At 45.6% G+C, this 22,946-nt stretch overlaps 2 protein-coding genes across 3 annotated transcripts in view; one reads left to right on the top strand and one right to left on the bottom strand.

Moving 5' to 3' along the window:
* KCNAB2 (potassium voltage-gated channel subfamily A regulatory beta subunit 2) overlaps nt 1-1,094 on the bottom strand; it is a 129,851-nt gene extending 128,757 nt beyond the window's left edge. For both annotated transcript variants that reach the window (XM_060258801.1, XM_060258802.1), the window contains exon 1: nt 963-1,094. The gene's annotated coding sequence lies outside the window, so the exon portion shown is untranslated. The remainder of the gene's footprint in view (nt 1-962) is intronic.
* A 1,906-nt stretch (nt 1,095-3,000) lies between these two features.
* The window catches only part of NPHP4 (nephrocystin 4), a 123,797-nt gene continuing 103,851 nt past the window's right edge, over nt 3,001-22,946 (top strand). The window contains exons 1-4 of the mRNA XM_060258943.1: nt 3,001-3,061; nt 5,991-6,050; nt 12,037-12,227; nt 20,866-21,015. Coding sequence (XP_060114926.1) covers nt 12,090-12,227; nt 20,866-21,015 — 288 coding nt within the window. The 5' untranslated portion in view covers nt 3,001-3,061; nt 5,991-6,050; nt 12,037-12,089. The remainder of the gene's footprint in view (nt 3,062-5,990; nt 6,051-12,036; nt 12,228-20,865; nt 21,016-22,946) is intronic.

Raw genomic sequence — 22,946 nt, 5'->3', positions numbered from 1 at the left:
GCTAGTTTTCCAGTATTCACAAGAGTGAAACCAAGCACAGAGATTTGTCTTTCTTAGGCTCTTGCGGTCAATGAGCCCCACCTTCCATGTCTTTACTCCCACCCCCACCCCCCAAAAAACATACCAACAGCTATCGCAACACCTTCCCATAACAGATTCCAAAGCAATCAGGTTGGCGGCCTTGGACTGGACTGCACTGCCTCTCCTGTGCCAGTCTCTACAGGCACAGCGCCGTTCTTCTACCAAATCATTCAAACCGTTACAAATCCACCACATTCATCCCCTTTGAGCCACCGGAGGGAAAGCACCGTCTGAGTTTCTCCAACGCCTAAGCAATGCTACAGTAAACAGCAATGCCTTTCAAATGGGGAATCTTAAAACAAAACAAAAAACACATCAAGTTACTAAATCAGAGGAAGAAACCACAGCTCGCTAAACCGAGTCACCAGGCGCCGTGCCGCTCTTATTTTATTTATCTGCAGTTGGCTGAGGTTTGGTCGCTGCTGCAATCCCTGCAAACGCAGCCTTGGGGAGGGGTGAGAGACTCCCGGGGCAGCAGAAGCAGCTCCCCTCTCTCGCTGCACTGATATGGACAGGCACATTCAGTTCCTCTGCCGCACTGAATGAGCGGGAAGGACGACAGGCACTAAAGCGAAAGCCCTGAACCTTCTCCCCCTGGCCCTTTTAACCCCAGAGGCATCGACCAGCCCCATCCTGATGCAGACAAACACTCCAGTACTCTCACCTTTCCGCCAAAGGAGCCAGGAAGCCACCTCCACCCATATCAGCCGTGCAATGGGAGTTTTCTCAAGCCCTATTTCCAATGCATCCTCCGCCGCATCCCCCTTCACAATCGTAAGCACCCCCGCGGCTCCCGGCTAGAACTGTGCCAGTCCACCCAACGACAAGGAGCCCCCCAGTTTAAAGACCCTCCGACCCCCGGCGAGCCCCTTTCCCCGCACCTGCAACAGCGGCTGCAGCAACACCCGCGACCGAAGCTCCGCCAGCTCACACCATCTTCGCCCTCGTGGAAGTGGAACTCGCCCCCGGAGCTCCTCATTGGCCTTCGGGCCACGCCAGTCAGGCGCATGCAAATCGGCAGGGCCCCGGCTGGCTGGGATTGGCTAGGTTGGGAAACGCCTCCCGGTGACTGGCAGGCGACGGAACCAAAGGCCCGCTGCCCTCTGCATCTCTCTTTCTCTCCCCAACCCTCCCCCACCATCAGCATCTTTCAAGGGCTGGGTACCCGTTGATACCCAAGTACCCTTTATTCCTCCAACCAAAGCACACACACACACGCCGACTTCTGCATTTCTTCCCTGCATTCCTAGGCACTGACTGGCAAAATTTCCTCCCTCTCCCAAAATACTAGAATTTGATGGGCTGATGGGCAGTAGGTTCAGGACAGGAAAAAGGAAAGACTGCTTCACACACAGAGTGATTAAAATGTGGAATTCGCTGCCAGAGGATGTAATCATGGCTGCAGCTTAAAAAGGGGATTAGATAAATTCATGGAGGATAAGTCTATCAATGGCTAAATGAGCCATGGTGGCTGAAGGGAACCTCCACATTCAGATGAATTATGCCTCTGAATCCCAGAGCCAGGAGGCAATATCAGGGGAAGGCCTGGGCCTTTCTGCCCCGTGGTTGGATCTCCAGATGAATTGGTTGGCCACTGTATGAGACAGGATGCTGGACTAGATGGTCTGATCTAGCAGGGCTCTTCTTATGTTCTTAAGGCTGCAGTGCTATGCGTGCTTACCTGGAAGCCGGTGCTTTTGGACACAGCAGGTCATCCATCATTTGGAGCGGGCTGCAATTCTGGGCATATTCCCTGGTAGTGGGGCATCTTGAACATAATTCCAACTGTGTTACTCTGTTGTAGCCAGGAGTCACTTTGTAGAAAAATAGGTGGTGGAGTTCATCCAGGGATTGTTATGCAGCTGCACCTACTATTCAATGGACAAGGTGGGGAGGAGGAGGGGGAACCCTCGGAAAGGTTCAGGAGCTGTGCTCCTGTGAGCTCCTGCTGAATCCGAGGCCTGGTTGTAGCCAAAAATCCAAGGGAGAGGCCTGTGACACCCTAAAGACGAACAGATTTATTTATTGTAGAGCCTAAGCTTTTCTGTGTTGCAGCGCACTTTGCCTGATGCTGTCAGATCAGGCATCTTCTAAGCCAATATGCACAAGTTCTACCGGAAGTTGCTCTTCCCTTTTCATTCCTCTAATAGGGGTAGTGTTGGTGCCCTTGTGCCAGAGAGCCGAAAATTAGAAGATCATGGTTCACAAGAATTATTGTTTTCTTGGATCAGGACCCATTTATGCAGTGTTCTGGCCTCTGGGCAACTTTGAAGTAAGGCTGTGTGTAAAATGCCATGGTCAACATATTGCAAGTTGCAACCCTGTAGGCTGGGTTTTAAAGGCAACAGATGAACAGAGGTGGTTTGCCATTGTCTGGCTCTGCGCAGCAACAATAATTTGTTTCTTATAAATAGTGCTGGAGATGGATCCAGGCAAAATGGAGCAGCGACAGGCTGTTTCCTGCCTATTTAGCTATCATAATTTTTCCAGCTAAAAGGGAAAAGCCTCCTCTATTAAATTTCTACATTATGCCAGGCTGCTGTTCAAAATATGGACAAGAACCGTCCGTCAGCGCAAAGTTTGCGAGCCCCCTCCTCAGTGCCAGCCGTTGCTCCTTCCCCGCCTCAGCAGTTCCCGCGCTCGAATCTCGCCTGCCCAAGCACCGCCCCTTCTGGTTGCCTTGGCAGCACCCATGCTACAACCGCAGCCAAATCGTTATGGGTCGTACCAAGTAGTACGCTTCTGCAGGGGGAAGACGGAGAAAGAGACAGAGAAGAAAAGAGCGAAGAGACAAAAGAAAACTGTACTTGGGACGAAGAGTCAGGAAGAGGATGAAATTGGGTTTAGCAGTTGGAGAAAGCCATTTACGTTGCCAAAAATGGAAATTGTGGCTCTACGTCCACCCCTCTCCAGTAGGCTGATGGTTCCGACCGAGCAAAATGGCGGCTGCCCGATGAGGGAAGGAGAGCGCGAGCGGCAGGTAAGCAGAAGAGAGGGGAAGGGAGACCACCCTCTGTCCCTCCTCCCTATTTCAACGGGGTGGGAAAATGAGAGGAACCTGCTGATTGGCTGTCCTGTTCCCCCCCCCCCCTCATACATGTTGGGGGGACGGGGGGTCACCCTGCTCTGCGTATCTCTCAGCTTGCTCTCTGGTCCGCGAAGTTTCTCTTAACTGCCTTCAGATATTTCACCCCTCAGGCTTTATAACAAAAACCCGCCCAGTTTTGACCGTGTGAAGCAATAACACTATTGAGCGTGAAGCCTCTGAGCGTGTGCAGAAGGTGCTCTGCTCACCCGTCTTTGACCATGTGAAGTAAAAAAAAAAATTGAGGAGAGTGCCTCCTCTGGGAATGTGCAAAGAACACTCTTCTCTCATGCCCAGTTAGGGGCAGCTGGGCGGCTTGAGCCATGTCCAATGACAACAGCTTGTCCGCAATGTTGCCTGGTCTGTGTTGGAAAATACCTGGAGACTTTGGGGGTGGGTCCACGAGAGGATGGGATTTGGGGAAGGGAGGGATCTCAGCATGGTACAATGCCATACAGACACAGTCCACCCTTTAAAGTAGGCATTTTCTCCAGGGGAGCTGATCTCTGCCTGCTGGAGGTGAGTTGTAAAAGTAGGAGATCTCCAGGCCCCACCTGGAGGCTGGCAACCCTACCAGGCAAATTGGACCCTTCTTACAAACTGATATTTGGTGACAGTGTTACTGCCTCCCTTCAAAAGATGACATGCTTGAATAGAGTCTGTTCAGGTGGTTCCAATTGAGCAAAATGTTTTTATTTGTTCATTTTACTTTCTGCCTTTTGACCCACATCTATTACATTTTTATTCCCCTTCCTTCGATGTGGTTGGGCGCGGTACGTGGGCCTCTTCCATCACAATGGCCTTGTGAGGGATAGGCTGAGAATGAATGACTGCAAGTTTCAAGACGGAGTTGAGATCTGAACTCTCCCAAAACATAAGCCAACAATGACAATTATGCTTCGCTGCTTCTTAATTTTGTTTCGTATGGATTAAGCTGTAATTCTGTTTGTAAACCACCTTAATCCACATGAAATGAAATCAGCAGGAGCAACAGTGCCAAACAAATTTCCAGTCAAACTCTCAGTCCTGGATACAGCAATAATGTTTCCGAAAATAGATGTTGACAGGAAGAAACCAATCAAAAGACTTCAGTCTCTGTGGAGTGTACAGTAAAATGCAACACTTGATTGCTCACTCAGAGGATGGTGGCTTCCACTTGTGAATGGACCATTGTCACAAATACGGTCCTCAGCCTTGAAGCTCACTGGATGACCTTGGACAAATCACTGTCTTTCTGTGCCTACCTCACTGGGTTACTGTGTAAATCAAATGCAGAGGGGAGAACCACTCAGCTCCTTGGAAGGAGGGTGAGGTAAATTTGTGATTGGCAGAGTAATAACACTGCAGACAGAACTTTCATGTTGCCACATGGCAATTTCCATGACGCAGTGTGGTAAAGCTGCAGTACCGCAGGCTGAACTCTCTGCTCACGACCTGAGTTTGATCCCGGCGGAAGCTGGTTTCAGGTAGCCGACTCAGGTTGACTCAGCCTTCCATCCTTCCGAGGTGTGTAAAATGAGTACCCAGCTTGCTTGGGGGGGGGGAGTGTAGATGACTGGGGAAGGCAATGGCAAATCACCCCGGAAAAGTCTGCCGTGGAAACGTTGTGAAAGCAACGTCACCCCAGAGTCGGAAAGGACTGGTGGAGGGGACAGGGGACCTTTCCTTCTTTCCTTTACCTTTATAAGAACAAAAGACCCAGCATTTGGAAAGTCAATAAAAGGAAAGAAAGATATACAACTGGTGCTTGCACAGGGGACTACCTTTACCTTTATGTATGTATGTGTATATATATATATATATATATATATATATATATATATGCGTATGTGTGTGTATACACACACACACACACACATAAATATGCTCTCACTGTACAAATAAATAATCAGAAGCTTCCATGAGGAACATCTGAGATAAAGGTTAGAAAGGAGAAGTGTGCGTTTTCCTCTGAACATGTGCATAGACCAAAATTTGTAGCTGTGTTTGTAGCAGTAGTAGTGAGCTGTGACTCATGAAAACACACACCCTGCCACAAATTTTGTTAGACTTTAATCTGTTACTGAATTTGTGCAGAATGCCTTCCTTTGCTAAATTCCTCTGTCCCTTTTTCTGCCCTGCCGCTCTCTGTCACCAGTGAGCAAACTGGGCATTGACAGAGAATCTGTTTTACTGAGATGTGTCCCTTTTCCTACTGTTTGCTGCTGAGAGAACATGGTGCAGTCATTTTGAACCAAGCCCAGTTCAATCGTGGAGAGGAAAGAAAAAAGCAAACAAAACGAATGACTTTTTTTTTTAAAATGAAAAATAGCAAGAGGATTCTCTCTAATTTAGTGCAGATGGCTGATATCAGTGAACTCCATTCTATTCCAAGGAAGTCCAGATTTGATTGTAATTCTCAGGCTTTTTAAAAAAATCAGTTTGTCAATTTAGGCTAAATCTACATGGTGATTATTTTTGTGTCTTTTCTGTTGTCACTGCAAACACATACAGCACCCACTCTGCAGTTTTCCCTGCACATTTCTTGCCCCTAGACCCCCAATGGTGGCTATCTGCTCCTCCCCCATGGCTGAAGGGCTTTTAAAAAAACAATTGACAGTTGACACATCAAGGCGTTAAGCCGCAGAGATTTTGAGCTATAGGGATGTATCAGCTTCCAAATGTGTTACCTTTTATGCCAGACCATGCCTTCAAGGAAGCATTTGCCCATATATCCAAAACATGTTTTCAATGCAGCTTGGGTGGATTGGTCTCCCAGCCTCCTAAGAAGATCCCATTGCCTTCCAAAGGCCTTGAAACTACTCTTCTTCCTTCTGTTTTACAGTTTCAGTGTATAGATCATGAAGGAAGCAAGGCGACTCCCCTCTGAAGGTTGGATGATGAGGTAATGCATTGCTTTTTCAAAACATCGCTCTTCACGGAATCTTTTTCCCCCCCATGTTGACTCATCTGCTAAGAAGCCACTGGATGCCTGCTATGGAACTCCAGCACATTAGCAAAGGATTCTGGGTCATGTTCTAACCATCCAGCAAAGTCATAATGCAGGATGCTGGCCAGGCTACACTGAGACTGAGAACTTTTAAAATACCCCACCAGGGAGGAGCGGGGGCTGAACCTTACAGGGTAGGATCATTAATGCTGGACAAACTGTCTTCCAATGAAGTTTGACCGCCATTCATGATCCTGAATTTCCGGAACTGGTGACAAATGTCCCCAGGATTTCCTGCAACACTGTTTGAAAACCAAAACCCTTGTAGGTGCCAAGGAAGCCCACATCCTGTTTTTAAAAATAAATTCTGCAAAGCAAGCAAGTATCAAAACTGATTTTGACTGATGTACTTTATTTTTAAGGTTGCAGAATTTGCAAGAGAGAGCAAGCTGAAAGGAGAAGCTGTAGCAACTGGAGGGTGACTTGACAGTGTTGGTGGAGGTGTAACAGAAGGATTGCTTAGGAAGACCTAGACCTGGTTTTGTTCACTGGAACTCATCCTGGACCTCTCCTGGCTCTCAGCCCACAATTGGGCCAGTCCAGGAATGGCCATCCTCTCTATTATCTAAGTATTCATAGAAACATAGAGTTGGAATGGACCTCCAGGGTCATCTAGTCCAATACCCTGCACAATGCAGGAACTTTACAAATACCTCCCCCCACCCCCAATCCCCAGTGACCCCTGTGACCATGCCCAGAAGATGGCAAAAACCTCCAGGATCCCTTGCCAAACTGCCCTGGAGAAAAATTGCTGACTGACCCCAAAGTGGCTATCAGCATTTCCCTGGGCGTGTAAGAAAGGGCCACAAGAACTAAGCACTGCTGTGACCCTTCCTGCTCCTCCTTATGATCTGCCTAATTCACAGAATCAGCATTGCTGACAGATGGCCATCTGGCCTTTGTTTAAAAACCTCCAAAGAAGGAGAGCCCACCACCTCCAAAGGAAGCCTGTTCCACAGAGGAACTGCTCTCTCAGGAAGTTCTTCCTAATGTTTAGCTGGAAACTCTTTTAATTTAATTTCAACCTATTGGTTCTACTCTGACCTTCTGGGGCCACCGAAAACAATTCTCCACCATCCTCTATATGACAGCCCTTCAAGTGCTTGAAGATGGAGATCATATCACCTCTTAGTCATCTAATCTCCAGGTTAAACATACCCAGCTCTTTCAGCCTTTCCTCATAGGACTTGGTCTTCAGACCCCTTACCATCTTCATTGCCCTGCTCTGGACACATTCCACCTTGCCTAAATCCTTCTTAAATTGTGGTGCCCAAAACTGAACAGGTCTAACCAGAGCAGAGTAAAGCGATTCCATCACTTCACGTGATCTGGATACTATACTTCTGTCGATACAGCCCAAAATTGAATTTGCCTTTTTAGCCACCACATCACACTGTTGACTCATGTTCAGCATATGGTTCACTAAGACCCCTAGATCCTTTTTGCACATACTACTGCCAACACAAGTCTCCCCTATCCTATAATTATGCACTAGATTTTTCCCACCTAAATGCAGAACTTTACATTTACCCTTGTTAAAATTAATTTTCTTTGTTTTAGTCCAGTTTTCCAGCCTGTCAAGAGCATCCTGTATCTTGTTTATGTCTTCTACTGTATTTGCGACCCCTTCCAATTTGGTATCATCTGCAGATTTAATAAGCATTCCCTCTATTCCTTCATCCAAATCATTTTTTTTAAAAAAGAGAAACCCATGCCAGCTCTTTGTGATCACAGCTGTCCTTTCTCAGTGTTCCAAGACTGACTATTTGATGATTTGTTCTAAAACTTTACCAGATATAGATGGCAAGATGACAGGTTGGTAGTTACCCAGATCTTCCTTTTTCTCCTTCTTGAATATGGGGACAACATTTGCCCACCTCCAGTCTTCCACCACCTCACCTGTTCTTCAAGAATTCTCAAAAATGATGGATAGAGTCAGAAATTATGTCCGCAAGTTCCTTTAGTACCCTTGGATACAGTTCATCTGGTACCAAGGTCTTAGTTTCATTTAAAGAAACTAGGTGTTTATGTACTAGCCCTATGCTGATCCTAGGCTGCAACTCCTTTCCTTCATCATATGTTCTGTTTTTGCCACTTTGAGCACTATTTCCCTCACAAGAGAAGTCTGAGGAAAAGTAGAAATTGAGTAATTCTGCTCTCTCTTCATTTCACTTTTCTGTCCTAGCCAGGGCTTTTTTTGAGCAGGAACATACAGGAACGCAGTTCCGGCTGGCTTGGTGTCAGGGGGTGTGGCCAAACATGCAAATCAGTTCCTGCTGGGCTTTTTCTAGAAAGAAAAGCCCTGGTCCTAGCAGTGGACCTACCATGTCCTTTGTCTTTTTCTTACTTTGAACATAAGAAAAGAACTTTTTTTTGTTGTTTTTAGCATCTCTTGCTAACCTAAGCTCATACTGAACTTTAGCTTTCCTAACTCTTTCTCTACAAGCACTGTTTATATTTATTCTTGGGTATAAGACTCCTTCCATTTCCTAAATCAGGGATGGAGAACCTTTTTTCTGCCAAGGGCCATATGAATATTTATAACATCATTTGCGGGCAATAAAAAATTATCAACTTAAAAAGTGCTCTGCCAAGGAAGAATGATTCAGACCAGCAAAATTAATGCAAATAATTGTTTTTCTATTTGAAGTCATGTGAGGAGAGCCTAATCTGACACACACACACACACACACACACACACACACACACACATGGCCCGCCGCCCTAGGCAAATGCATAAGTCCAGGGCTTTTTTGTAGAAAAAGCCCAGCAGGAACTCAGTAGCATATTAGACTACATCCCCTAATTTTAGCATATTAGGTCACACACTCATTAGCATATTAGGTCACACCATCTGGGATAATCAAGTGCAAACTGAACTGTGACAGTAAGTTTTCCAGGATCTGCAGCAATTCTGGCTGGCCAGCCAGGCCCCAGGGAGGCTGCCACACAGTACATCTGGGCCCTGTGATCCCTGCCTGGCCCTGAGGAGGCTGCTGCATGGCATGGCTGGGCCTCACAATCCTCACTGGTCAGCCAGGCCCCAGAGAGGCTGCCACATCGTTTGGTTCAGCCCAGCAATCCCTGAAGGCCGCAGCAAGTGACCTCGAGGGCCGCATACGGCCCTCGGGACGGAGGTTCCCCACCCCTGTCCTAAATGAATCTTTTTTATTTCTCAACAAGTCTTTAGAGAGCTGTTTATGGAGCCATCTTGGCTTCTTTAGATTCCTCCCATTTTCCTTCTCTATAAGAATTGTTTGTGATTGTACCTTCAATATTTTGCTTTTAAGAAACTCCCACCCCTCTTGAACTGCCTTCTTCTTAAGTATTTCTGACCATGAGATTTTACCCAGCATAACTCTAAGTTTGCCAAATTTGCTTTCCTGAAGTCCAACCTATATGTCTGACTACATACAGCTTTTCCCTTCCCCAAGACTGTAAATTCCAAAATCACATGGTTGTTACTACCCAGGATGCCCACTACTTCCACCTCTTCTTCTTCAGTTCCTCACAGATGCTCAAGTTCTATGATGAACTTGGTAACACCTTGCTGAATCAGACAGATATGGTTATCCATTGCCAGGTCTTAGGAAAAACAGGTTTCCAGAGGATTCCTCAGCGGGCAGATCAGAAAGGGCAAACCTTCATCAATGGGGCTGAAAATGAAGGGCACACATTTAATATTTGGACTCTAGGTTAATGTAACCGAGTAGGGCAGTTGGAAGTCTTTGCGCCTTAGTCCTGGCAAAGGGTCAGGATAGGCCAAAGGGCCAAGGCAGCAGGGCTCTGGACAAGCTGGAGAGTGTCAGACCCCAGAGTCAAGGAACACACAGGTGATTAACTCAGATGTTTATTCCAAGGATCATAAGGCAACACAATGGTTTGCTGAAACTAACGTCACAGCTCAGAGTATATATACCCTCAGTGACGCGTTATCAATTCAAGCAAAGCCCGGCATAAAGTGGCAGACACTTTTGGCAGGCAATCCTAAACCTCCTCCCCCTATTACTGTGTTCCAGGTGCACTACGTAATTCTTCCTCTGCTCTCCTCCAGCCCACGACCTTGGTTGCCACATTAACAAGCTGCTAAGATAACTACTAAGGGATGAGCCAAGCAGGCGAAGCAAAGCAACAGGCTAACTGTCTCAAAGCAGGAATGCAGGCTGTCTCACTCAACAGTTACAGATTTGTTCATGGTCAATCTCAGAGAACAATTACAACTTGTTACATGACAAGAGGATACAAACGGGGGTAGATTCTTGACAGAGAGGGTTTGATGCAGGAGGTTGGGAGAGAAAGGTAAACTAGGAGAAAGGAAGAATGGGCCCTTGAGGAGAGGTAATCATCACTGGGAGCTGTAGAGACTGCTGGCCATACCTGCCTTTGAAACTGCCATCCTCATTTCTGGCTACAGATTTTTCGTACAAGTTGATGAGCTTGTACTGACAATCCTGCTGGCAGAATTTGGGTTTTTGACAGACTGGATGGTTTCCCACCTACTGCTGAATGACCTCTTCTGCCATAGCTTCCCAGCAATGCTGACTTGGATGTGACTCATAACCAACCTTCTCTGCTGGGGGAGAGAGAGAGAGTTGGTGTGGGGGAGGTTTCTTCTGAGTAAAAGCCTTGAAGGTAGTTTAATGCCATGGGCCTGCATTTGCATAGCAAATCTGTGTTTTCCTCAGGCTTTTCTTTGGGGGAGGGGCTTTGTTTTTCTCTTAGAACAATCTTATGTATTATGCAGAATTCAGGCATTGTCCAGTAATTACATGCACAAACATACACATCTTTCATCTCAGTTGCTACTATCAAGACTTCTAGACTTCCGCTTCATAATACATAGAATATAAATACATCAAGGGCTGATGCTCATGTTACGTTTGTGGTGTGGAAGTCACCCTTTCCTGTACTATGGGTGTTGCATTAAAGGCCCTGGACTTTATGGGAAGAGTCCACTCTGGCTCCTCCCTATGTTGGGCTACCCCTCCTAGGGACTGGGAGAGATTGGTATGGAATGGTACCATGCTGTATAATCTTCCTATATGACCTAGTGCCTGTGGCATTACCTTCCTACAGATCTATAAAGAACTGCTTGCCTGTGGCACTTAAGAGTGGCCTTCAGGTGATCAGGAAATGAGAGTTTTGTAAACTGGAAAGTTTTCATTTGGAGCAGGTTGTTGGTGCGCCAAGTTAATATTTGTGGACAAGAAGGTTAGCGGACGTTTCCGTGGGTTACTGGCTTTTGTCAACCAATTTGTAAACCTGCATGTTGAGAGAAGGAGTAGTGCTGCAGCAACATCCAGGTCACGAATAAAATCAGAGGGCCTTGACCTAAAATGCCCCAAATGTTTTAAATGTTCCTCACATCGATCAATCTATTTATTGTATTTAGCCATAGGCTGTCGCAAAATTATAGAAACCACAACTAAATAAAATGCATATTTTGTATATAGTGCAGAGTTACAGATACATAAAGATAAGTCCAATAAAACAAAAGTTAATTAGTACCAAAATTCAATAATTAACAACAGGTTCAGGAAGCATCCTCTTTCTTTGCAGCGTTAGACCTTATCTTCATTGCAGCAACAGCAACAAGTGAGACTTTATACAAAAAGTGCATCAGTATCTGAGAGCAAAAATATAATTTTTCTCAGTGTCTATATACAAGTTTAAACCAGATAAAATTCCCGCCGAAACCTTAGACCTGGGATTTCAATATAAGGGGTAGAAGAGTATATATTGAGGTAAATCCTCTAACACATTAGATCCACAGATACAGACTCTTTGGACCATTGGAATTTGAGAATAGCATCTGGACAGTAATGCCAGGGGTACAGATTGAAATTGTTCCTCACTTCAGATCTTCTTTTAATTTTTAAAGGTATGCTTCCCTGTGGCTGAAGTGAAACAGCAGCAACAGTTTGGACAAACAAAATGGGGGAGTGGCAGAGGATCTTTGTGGAAAACCTGACAGTCCCTCCACATAACCAGAGGCGTCGCCACCCACCATCCCGGGAGTCAAAGGCATTCCAGTGTGTCCTGAAGCAGATGGAGGGAAACATAATGAAACAGGTAAGGGGATTTTCCAGATCATCTCCCCATGCCCCCCTCCTAAGATATCAGCTGAGGGCTAAAATTCACTGGGCTAAAATCAGGAGGAGACAGCAATGTAATGGTGTTTATATTAATTTCTCAAGCCTAGTTTCCCTTTCAAAAGAAACTACAAGCAATGCACATTCTCCAGCCTATAGGAGGCTTGGTCTACTGAGTGAGTCCTTGCAACGAGTGGCTGTCTTTATTGTTGGAAAGGGGTCTTTGTAAGAACAATCAGGATGGGGCTAAACTGGTGTCAGAGATTAAATAAGAAGCCTCATGGTCAGAATTGGGGCCTAGCCTAATGACTGTTTCTGCTTAGCCTCAGAGACCTCTGGTGTATAAAGCCTAAGGGTATGCATCTGTGATCCCTGCAATGAGACATCTCTGCACTGACTGGGTCTGATGTGATTACTGAGAACATGGCCTTCTGTCACAAACATTGAACACACACAGGAATGCTGTTATCCTAAGTCTGCCCTTTGGTCTGTCAAGGTTGGTATTAGATCAAGATGGGTAGCTGTGTTAATCTGTCTCTAGCAGTAGAAAAGAGTAAAAGTCCAGTAGAACCCTAAAAGCTAACAAAATTTATTGTAGGGTATGAACTTTCTGAAGAGGTGAGCAGTGATTCATGAAAGCTCATATGCTAGGACAAATTTTGTCAGTATTGTTTACTTCGACCAGTCGGAACGCTCCAGGATCTCAGGTGGAGGTTTTCATATCACCTGTTACCTGAGCCTTTTAACTGGAGATGCAAGGGATTGAACCTAGGACCTTCTGCATGCAAAGCAGATGCTCTGCTATTGAGCCATGCCCAAACCTGGTCAACAGAGCTTTAAGCTTTCTCAATTCTAGCTTCTCAGTAAATCCTTGCAGTCACTCCAGGGTTCAGTCTCAGGGTTCAGCAACCAGCCTGAGCAACTCTGGGTTAGACAACACACACTCCTCAGTCAGCTGCCCACTGCTGTGGATTGACTTTGACACACTGAAGTGCCCATGTTTAACCGAGCATGTGCTTGTTTCATTGAGATTTTAAATGCACTGTCCAACCTAAAGGCTTAGGCTAGATAACATCCCTTACAAGTTACAACCAGAGTGAAGCAACCAATGCAGCAAGACACCACACTTCCATGAAAGCTTGTGGTTGACCTTGGGCCAGTCCCACACTCTTCATCTAATCTGTCTCAGAGGGTTGTTGTGAGAGTGAAATGGAGGAAAAGAGAATGATGGAAGTTACTTTGGGTCCCCAAAGTGGGAAAGAAGGTGGGATTTAAATGAAATAAATCAGGTTATTAAATGGAATTAAAGGGGCTTTCTAGGCACATTTAGAGAATAAGGTCTTCAAGGCCACAAGTAGATAATTGAAATGGGGAGAGGCAGAGATTTGCAGGGGGAAATCCCGTGAATGGGAAGGAAGAATGTTTACATTTCTCTAGCAGTCACTAATTCTTGCCTCCAAATATATCCTCCACCAGCCCACTTTCCTCTTGCTGGGCCATAGTTGTCAACTCCCGGGTGGGCCTGGAAAACTCTCAGCATTACAGCTGATTTCAAGTTTGGCAGATAATTAGTTCTCCTGGAGAAAATGGCTGTTTTAGGGGATGGGCTTTGAGGGATTATACGGCACTGAGTTCTCTCCTCCCCAAACTATGCTCTCTCCATGCTTCACCCCTTCCCAGTCTCCCGGAATTTCCCAATCCAAAGTTTGCAACTCTTCGTTGGACTTGTGTCCAGTTCTGGTTCCCAGCTGGAAGGGGGGGGGGGATCAAAAACGGGTGATGGTGAAAAGGTGCATTTGCAAAGGAGAATCTGAAATGGAGAGAGTTATGTCCCTGCTTCCTAATCCACCCCTGCATATCTCCCTTCACCCAGGGAAAAGAGTGGGATTTGGAGCCTGATGTTTTCATTGCAACATCTAGTTCTAGTTTCCAGAAAATATTCAGGCTTAGGTGTTTTTGGAGTCTCTCAGATGGAGCAGTCACTGAGAAAAGCCTTTCTGCCTCCCTTGATGTAGGGACTTGGCATGTAGTTGGAATACTTAATAATATGCTTAAAACATCACAAAACAGATTGTTGTCCATGGCAAGTAGTCTCTGTGACTTGGGAGGCTCAAGGCATTCAGCATTGTGTGGGCCAGGCTGTCTGCATCCTAGGATTTAATATCTGGAGCAGAATTAAGCAAAGCTCTAGCTGTTGTGGCTGCAGAAGTGAATTTAGCAAGAAGTGGACAACGTTTTATGAAATCTCAGACACCTGGGGAAGCAAGAGGATGGGTGAAATTTCAAATTGTTGGGCATATTACCATGCACGGCTCCTTCCACAACCCACCAAGCCTCTGCTCTTACAGCCCCATCCTAAGCAGGAGTCACATCCTTGAAAGCAATGGGCATAGAAGAGTTTGAGTCTGTTTCAGATGGCACTGTTAGTGCACTATTCAATATTTTCACATCTATTTAACATCTATAATCTATTTATCCTGTTCTTTCTCTTTCACCTTTTTCTGCCAGTCTTTTCCCAAAAAGGCAGACACGGTGCTGCTGCCTTGGCCCTACATAGTAGGTCAGCAAGCACTAGGTTTGCCAACTCCAGATTGGTAAATTCCTGGAGATTTGGGAATGGATCCTGGAAAGGGGTGGGTCTTGGGAGGGGTGGAATCTCAACATAATGCCATAGAGGCCATCCTTCAAGGCAGCCATTTTCTCCCGGGGAACTGATCTCTGTCATCTTGGAGATCAGATGTAATTGCTGGAGATCTCCAGGCCCACCTGAGAGCTGGCAAGCCTAGCCCAACACCACCCGTGCTGAATCAAATTTCTTCCAAATGCTTCAATGGACAGAACAGTTTCAATCACTTCCCTCCCCTCGCAGGCCATTCTCAGAAGAGTGTTTAGAGATATTATTTCAGGGGGTTGATTTTTGTTTGTTTGTTTGCTTGTTTGTTTCCTTTCCATCCTGCAAATGGAGACATAAGAAGGTTGCCCTGTGACTCTCAAGGCTGAAATGTTCAGCGGGTTAAAGCACTGTGCCACTAAATAATGCAGAGCAACTAAATCTTTAATAGCATGCTTGGTAATGTCTCTCTGCTCTAATTTGGGGCTCAATGAAGGTATTGGAAAGGAGGGGCTGCTGAAAGCTCAAAGACCGCCTTTGCAATCAGGGATGGCTGACTGGTGGCTTGTGGGGTGTACCAGCCCTCCTAGCATCTTTGGCCTTTAGTGGTCCTGCCAAATTTTAATCAAACACAGTGTTTCTTTTGTAAGACAAAAAGGCAATCCTTTTCTCTGTGGTTTTTAATTAATATGCATTTTGTAGTATTCCTATGAAAAGCACTGTGGTATGATCGCAGTGGGGCGCTGGGAGCCTGTTACACCAGTGCTTTGGCATCTTCACTGACACTGGAGAGCCAGTTTGGTGTAGTGGTTAAGTGTGCGGACTCTTATCTGGGAGAACCGGGTTTGATTCCCCACTCCTCCACTTGTACCTGCTAGCATGGCCTTGGGTCAGCCATAGCTCTGGCAGAGGTTGTCCTTGAAAGGGCAGCTGCTGTGAGAGCCCTCTCCAGCCCCACCCACCTCACAGGGTGTCTGTTGTGGGGGAGGAAGGTAAAGGAGATGGTGGGGGGATGAGGCATTCTGAGAGTAGGCAAGGATGTTGTGTTACACACATATGTCACCTGGAAGTGACATGGGCATGCTGGTGACATTGGGGGCAACACTGTTTTGTGGCAAAACTGTATTGTAAGATTGCCCTCAAACCACAGAGTTTTGCCCAAAACCAGAGTATCTCACCCTAAGGCAACGAGTGTTCCTAGGTCACTTCCAGGTGATGTCAGTATGTTGTGCGCAATGCCAGTGTTAGGGGAGAGGATTTCCTCCTGCGGGCCAGCTGGTCACAGGTGGGCAGGAGCCTGCCCCCACCTGGGGAATGGTAACCCTGCAACATAATATATCTGTGAGGAGGTAAGACTTTTCTGAATCCTGAGCTAGCATCTGGGGAATAGAGTAATCTCAAAATATTGAAAAGTTGGCCAACTTAATTACTTTGGGTGATACTAAAGAAAAAAAGAGGAAGTGACTTCTGCACATTGCATACCTTACACCACTGTGCCCAAACTAACATTCTTAGTACATGGTGGTGTATGTTCTGTGTTGAGAGAGCATTTCCCTCCATTCAAGTAACATTTGCAGCCTCCCCTGTATGAGAGAGACTTCATCGAGTGGTATAGGTCAAGCTGACTGAAGGTAGTTGGATGCCAGGGCCATTGTGGGCTAGGATCCGATTGCTCTTGGAAAGCTGCTGCCAGTTTGAGTAGACAATACTAATAGACCAAGGATCTGATTTAGTATAAAGCAGCTCCATGTGTGAGAAGTCCTATGGCATCAGAACCCTGAGAATAGGGAAGATGCTCCACGGGCTTCCTCTGGAAGTAGCCATTGAAGAAAGCCCTTTTGCAGACAAGAGGAAAAACCTCGAAAGCTTGTGCTTCCTCTGTCCCCAGCTCTTGAGGATGTTTCTGCCAGTACTTATGGCTCCTTCCTGGACATGCCCTCATCTTGCATTGCCACTACTGTGACAGTCTCAGAGACAGAAGGAGACATACCAGTCACGCTGAAAGTTAGAAGCAGAGCATTGCAACAGCTAAGGCCAGGCCTTCTTCAGGGACACGCACCTCTCTGTAGGTTTCTGACTAGCATGGGAGCAACTCTCTAGTTTACCTGCTCTTGAACTAGGTTAGTTATAATTAGCCTTAGTCATGTCCAGCGTTCCCTCTAATCTACAGTCTTGTGAGTAAAAATTCTACTTTGTGAGCTACTGCATAAATTAGTGTGTTCTGGGATCATCCTTCCTGAGCTAAGACAAGAATGTGTGAGCTGGAGGCTACTTTGGAGGTGGAGCCAGGATACATTGGGGTGGAGCCAAGAGACATTAGGGGTGGAGCCAGGAGGTTGTGACAAGCATGATTGAACTCCAAAGGGAGTTCTGACCATCACATTTAAAGGGACTGCACACTTTTTATATGCCTTCCCTCCATTGGAAATAATGAGGGATAGGGGCACCCTCTTTGGGGGCTCATAGAATTGGACCCCCTGTTCCAATTATTTTGAAACTCAGAGGGTATTTTGAGGAGAGGCACTGGATGTTATGCTGCAAATTTGGTGCCTCTACCTCAAAAAACAGCCTCCCAGATATCCACAGATCAATTCTCAATTATAGCTTATGGAAATCAGTCTCCTAGGGAATAACGGAGTGCCCAGTAGACATCTCCCCCCCCCCCTTGCTTTCTTAGACCCCGAAGTGGTGGGAGGGCCTCCAAACTGGGAGATCCCCTGCTCTCACCTGGGGATTGGCAACCCTGCCTTTGTCATTGCCTATCCATTGTACTCAGTAGCAATCCATCCAACAGCATTATGCCCTACCATTAGGCTGTGTCTCCTCATTGGCAGGAGATGAGGCAGAAACTCTGAATCTCACCCTCCCCCCATCCCAGTGGTCAGAATGCATAATAGAATGGTGGACAGTTTACTGTTCTTTCATAGCACCTGAAAATCTGATGCCTAAAGGTGCACTGCTTAATGCTGACTGCGGGGCCAGTCCTGGAGCTTGGAGCAGTGCTTTTAAAATTATTGCTTCAGTTCTGCGAAATACTTTCCCCAGCAGCATGTTCTTCTCCCTCCTCCTCCTCCACGCAGAACCCTCTTAGCAGTTAAAAGGAAGCTATAAACCTTCCTTTTCAGGAAGGGGGAATTCCTGGAAAGCCTCAAGCAATCCCCATAGATCTTGACAGGGACCTCTTTCACTCCACTTCTCCCTCCCTGCAGTGCTGCAGGTATTTATAGCCTGGGTGGCCCTTGGCTCATAGTCTGTGGATCACAGTCATTGGCCTTGGCCAGATGGATTAACCTGGTGGACATCACCCACATCTTGTCTACTTTTATTCTTTTGTTGCATTGTTCTAAGAAGGTGGGTCAAATGGGGAAGTTGATTGCAGGCCACTTGCTTGCATCATGCTCTGGTGTATGATGGGGCTATAAGCAATAGATTTCCAGCAACATTTCAAGTACTGTTTTGGCACTTTTAAAAAATACAAACCACACATAAAAATGCATTACTTGCCAGAGGTTATTTCTTCACTGGGAAAAAAAAAACCCAGCTCAATAAACAACCCAATAAAATAAAATGAAGCAGCTGCATGTTAACACTCAAAGAATAGCAAGAATTGTTAAAGAGCATCTTGTGTTTGTTGAGTTTGTATCAAGTTTGCAAGACAAGGGCATGCAGGGAGCTGTTTCAAATTAAGCCGCAAATTAAGATACCAAAATGGGCGTTTGAGAAAGAACTTGGCTGGAGGTTTCAGTTGATTTATGAGGAAGCTGCAGGAGCAGCGGACCGCAATCAAAGCCGGGGTTTGGGTGAAGGCTAGAATTTGTCCTTCAGAAGTCAACAAGCAACAGAGGGACTCCTGTGGAACTTTATTATTGAGTCTTAGTACTCAGTTTGGAAAACTCAGTGACTGTGTGGGGTCCTCCTTGGAATATTGTTTTGAGACTGTTGTTTGTTTTCTATTTACACTGTATGAATGTATGCCCACTGTTGTAGGCTGTTCATTTCATGATAATAGAACTTTGTATACACCAGTCAAGAGTGTTTGTTTGTGCACAATATTTTGTATTTTTGTATTTTATATATTGTGCTGCCACTGTTCTTTTGCACAGTTCTGTGGCAAGTTCTGGTGGTCAGATCTTCCGTAGAATAATTGTTTGCCATTATGAGAAAATACCATCTTAAAAAGAAAAACCTGCACATTTAGTTATGATTTCAGTTCTTGTGTTCAGTAACTGTTCTCTATTTACTCCTCCCACCCAAATGCTTTCTAGAGGTTTTGAATTTAGGGTTGCCAACTTCAGGGCTAGAGTTCTCCCAGAATTAGAGTTGCCAGCCTCCAGGTGGAGCCTGGAGATCTCCTGCTTTTACAACTGATCTCCAGCTGGCAGAGATTAGCTCCCCTGGAGAAAACGACTGCTTTGAAGGGCGGACACTATGGCATTGTACCATGCTGAGGCCCCTCCCCTCCCCTCCCCGAACCCCACCCTTCTCTGTATCCACCCTCAAAGTCTCCAGCTATTTTCCAACACAGACCTGCCAACCCAACCTAGAATTGCAGCTGATCTCCAGACTTCAGAGATCAGTTCACTTGGAGGAAATAACAGACTTTATGGAATCATTTCCCCACTGAGCTTCCTCCCTTTCCTAAACTGCCTAAACCTGGCACAGCCCCCAAATTGACAGGAGTTCCTGAAACCAGAGTTGTCAACCTTACTTTTAATACTGTAAATATATTTCATCCCCTCTCCAATCTCTAAACTGTGTTCCCTCTCCCCTTTCCTCAGGAAGTGACAGGTGGCCCAGAATTCCAGATGTAAAAATTTTAGGCATGCCATCTTGAATTTATTGAATCTATTTTAAATTTAAATTTGTAAATATATATAAATATATATATATATATATATATATATATATATATATAATTACAGCATCTTTGCTACACTTTGTCTGCCACATTTGTGCAGATTCTGTGTTAAAACAAAGAAAATTCTGCACCAAGAAAAGCTAAAATCTGTGCCATGTATAAACTTAGTAAATTATTCAGATTTGCATATTTGCTGTACCTATATAATTAATCTTGTCTTAGTAGTATAATGGAGGGCAGGGAGCTACTATGAAGAGAATGGACCTCCTAGTAGCCACTGGATAACTCTTTTGCCCACATCTTTGTTGTCTTTAATTTCAGCTCACACACACCTCCAAGCATATCTTCACATCCCAAAGAGCTAGAAATTTGTTTTTAAAATAACAGCTCACAAGATACTTTGGAGGCCGATTACTGTTCCCAGTGACACATTCTATGGATTTTTTAGTATTTAGTTTCCTAGTTCTTATACTTTCAAACTTCACAGTTCTTGATGCAAAGTTTTGGTTTGCTTTGGTGTGAAAAGTTTTCAGTACAAAGAATGGGCATTCCTGTGCAAAGCAGAGACTCAGTACATGTCTTCCATTACTGGTCGGTGTACCTGTCCGTTGCAGCAGTTCATGGTGTGTTGTCAGAAAGGCAAATGTTCCAAGGCAAAACAACCCGGACAAAGCAGGGTCAGTGGGAATTGCAGATTCTTAAAAGGTAAAGGTAATCCCCTGTGCAAGCACCAGTTGTTTCCGACTCTGGGGTGATGCCGCATCATGGCGTTTTCATGGCAGACTTTTTACGGGGTGGTTTGCCATTGCCTTCCCCCCAGCAAGCTGGGTACTAATTTTACCGACCTCGGAAGGATGGAAGGCTGAGTCAAACTCTAATTGGCTACCTGAACCCAGCTTCCGCCGGGATTTAACTCAGGTCATGAGCAGAGCTTAGGACTGCAGTACTGCCACTTTACCATTCTGCGCTGCGGGACTCTTACCCTCTGCCATATATATTGAATTGTATATTGCATTGTCTCATTAGCAACAGTGCATGATGAGCTAAAATGGAATGAAAGATTTTCCCTCCCACTGGGGTTGGTCCCACCCCTCCCATCCTGAGGCACTCAAGGCATTTTAACTGAGATCACTGGTTATTTATTGGCAGAAAGCAGATGATACGTCAGATGTCGAATTCCAGCTGCGCCTTTCCCTGTTTGATGTCACTTACCACCATTTTTTTGGAAAGACTTGGAAGAGCACCGCAAGACCCCTTAAAGTTGTACCAGGACAGCCGCCCTTGGTGGTCTTCAGTGAGGTAAGGAAGAGGCACTCCGAGCACCAGCTCAGATTTGGTCAACCTGGTCAAGTCCAGTGCACATGTCCCAAAGGGACAGGATGGCTCACACATATGTCAGCAACACATGATTATCCAGAATGTTCTTGAGAACTTGCAACATGATTGCTTTATATTAGGCAGTGTGTGGCACAGGCTATGGGGAAGATAGGCCAATGAAAGCAAGGAGCTTGGGTTAGCCATAGCTCTGGCAGAGGTTGTTCTTTAAAAGGCAGCTGCTGTGAGAGTCCTCTCAGCCCCACCCACCTCACAGGGTGTTTGTTGTGGGGGAGGAAAATAAAGGAGATTGTGAGCTGCTCTGAGACTCTGAGTGGAGGGTGGAATATAAATACAATGTCTTCTTCATCTTCTTCTTAGCCTTTTCCCTATTGCAGGAGCTGCAAGGATGCTGAAGAAGAAGATGAAGATACTAGATTTATATCCCATCCTCCACTCAGAGTCTCGGAGTGGCTCACATTCTTCTTTATCTTCCTCCCCAACAACAAACACCCTGTGAGGTGGGTGGGGCTGAGAGGGCTCTCACAGCAGCTGCCCTTTCAAGGACAACCTTTACCAGAGCTATGGCTGACCCAAGACCATTCCAGCAGGTGCAAGTGGAGGAGTGGGGAATTAAACCCAGTTCTCCCAGATAAGAGTCTGCACACTTAAGCACTACACCAAACTATAAAGATCATGAGGCAGGGACAGCAAAATTATTATTAGCCTCGCCATTCTGCATTTGGGTTAGTGGGGCAAGATTCAGAAGGGAGCTTTGCTTGTGTGAAGAAGAGGGGTTACAGTTCCATGGCAGAGCAGACCTCAGAAACCACCCTCAGGCAGAGTAGGCAACGCTTTATGGTCTGACTTATGAAAGAGAGATGCCTTTCAGTGTGCACATGCAGTTGGGTGGGTAGCCAAACTGTGCCCTGACTAACCTTCATTTAGCTACCCTTGTCCAACCTTCAGTCTCAGTGGCTTCAGCCTCGGGACTTCACCTTGCATTTGCTAAGACCTCTTGTCCTGGAGGCATTTCATTCAGATGTGGATCCTCCGATTTTCACTGGGCTTGCAAAGATGCTTATCCCAATCTGGCAGTTTCAGTGGACACAACAGAGGGCTCTCTTTGCGTGCCAGAGCTTTCAGTCGTGAGCGGCATGCTCAGAAGTGTGGCACAGACTACTCTTTCGGCCTCTGCGTTACACAACCCACTGCGGGTCAGTATCAATTATTAATTATCATAATGAACTAGAAAGAGAGAGATGGTACGTGCTGAGGAAGCAGGGTTAGAAAAGGGTACTCCTTCGTAAATCATGCAGACCTCTGCCAAAGGAACGTCTCCTTCCAAACGTAACCGTAATCTGTTATGGGCTATTGATATTGCAGTGGAAAGGTTCTTCTTCCCTTAAGTTTTGTATTAATGGTCTCATGAACAGAATGCTTATCTTTCAGCTTCTCAGTCTCCAAAAATGGGATTGGCAGTTCTCTTCTGCAATTGCTTCTATGTGGTCTTATCATCTGGGATCCTAAAAATTCTGTGCTAGTCCTTAATAACCTCACACTATAACGTCCTATGTCTCTCTGCCTTGACTGTTTGCCGCTTTTCTCCTCCTGAACTGCTTTGTCAATATGGAAGAAAAAGATGTTGTTCAGATGGAGGGAGAAGTATTTGACTTTTGGGGAAAACCAAAAGCTCTCCCCCGAGTCCCTCTACTCTGTACCCCTCTTTCTATTAAAAACGGTATTATGTTATATATCACCATATTAGGTGATATATAACATGTTGCTACTCTCTTTTGGTTTAGAAGCAGAGCACAATGTGATAGCACCTGTTTTCACACTCATCTCAAGTCTAAGTTTGAGCCCAGTGACACTTTTAAGACCAACAAAGTTTAATTCTGGGTGTAAACTTTTGT

This window comes from Heteronotia binoei, chromosome 18 (genome assembly GCF_032191835.1).
Source record: "Heteronotia binoei isolate CCM8104 ecotype False Entrance Well chromosome 18, APGP_CSIRO_Hbin_v1, whole genome shotgun sequence".
NCBI classification, from domain to species: Eukaryota; Metazoa; Chordata; class Lepidosauria; order Squamata; family Gekkonidae; genus Heteronotia; species Heteronotia binoei.
The sequence above is the reverse complement of the archived record's forward strand: the minus strand, read 5'-3'. Positions and strand labels throughout refer to the sequence as shown.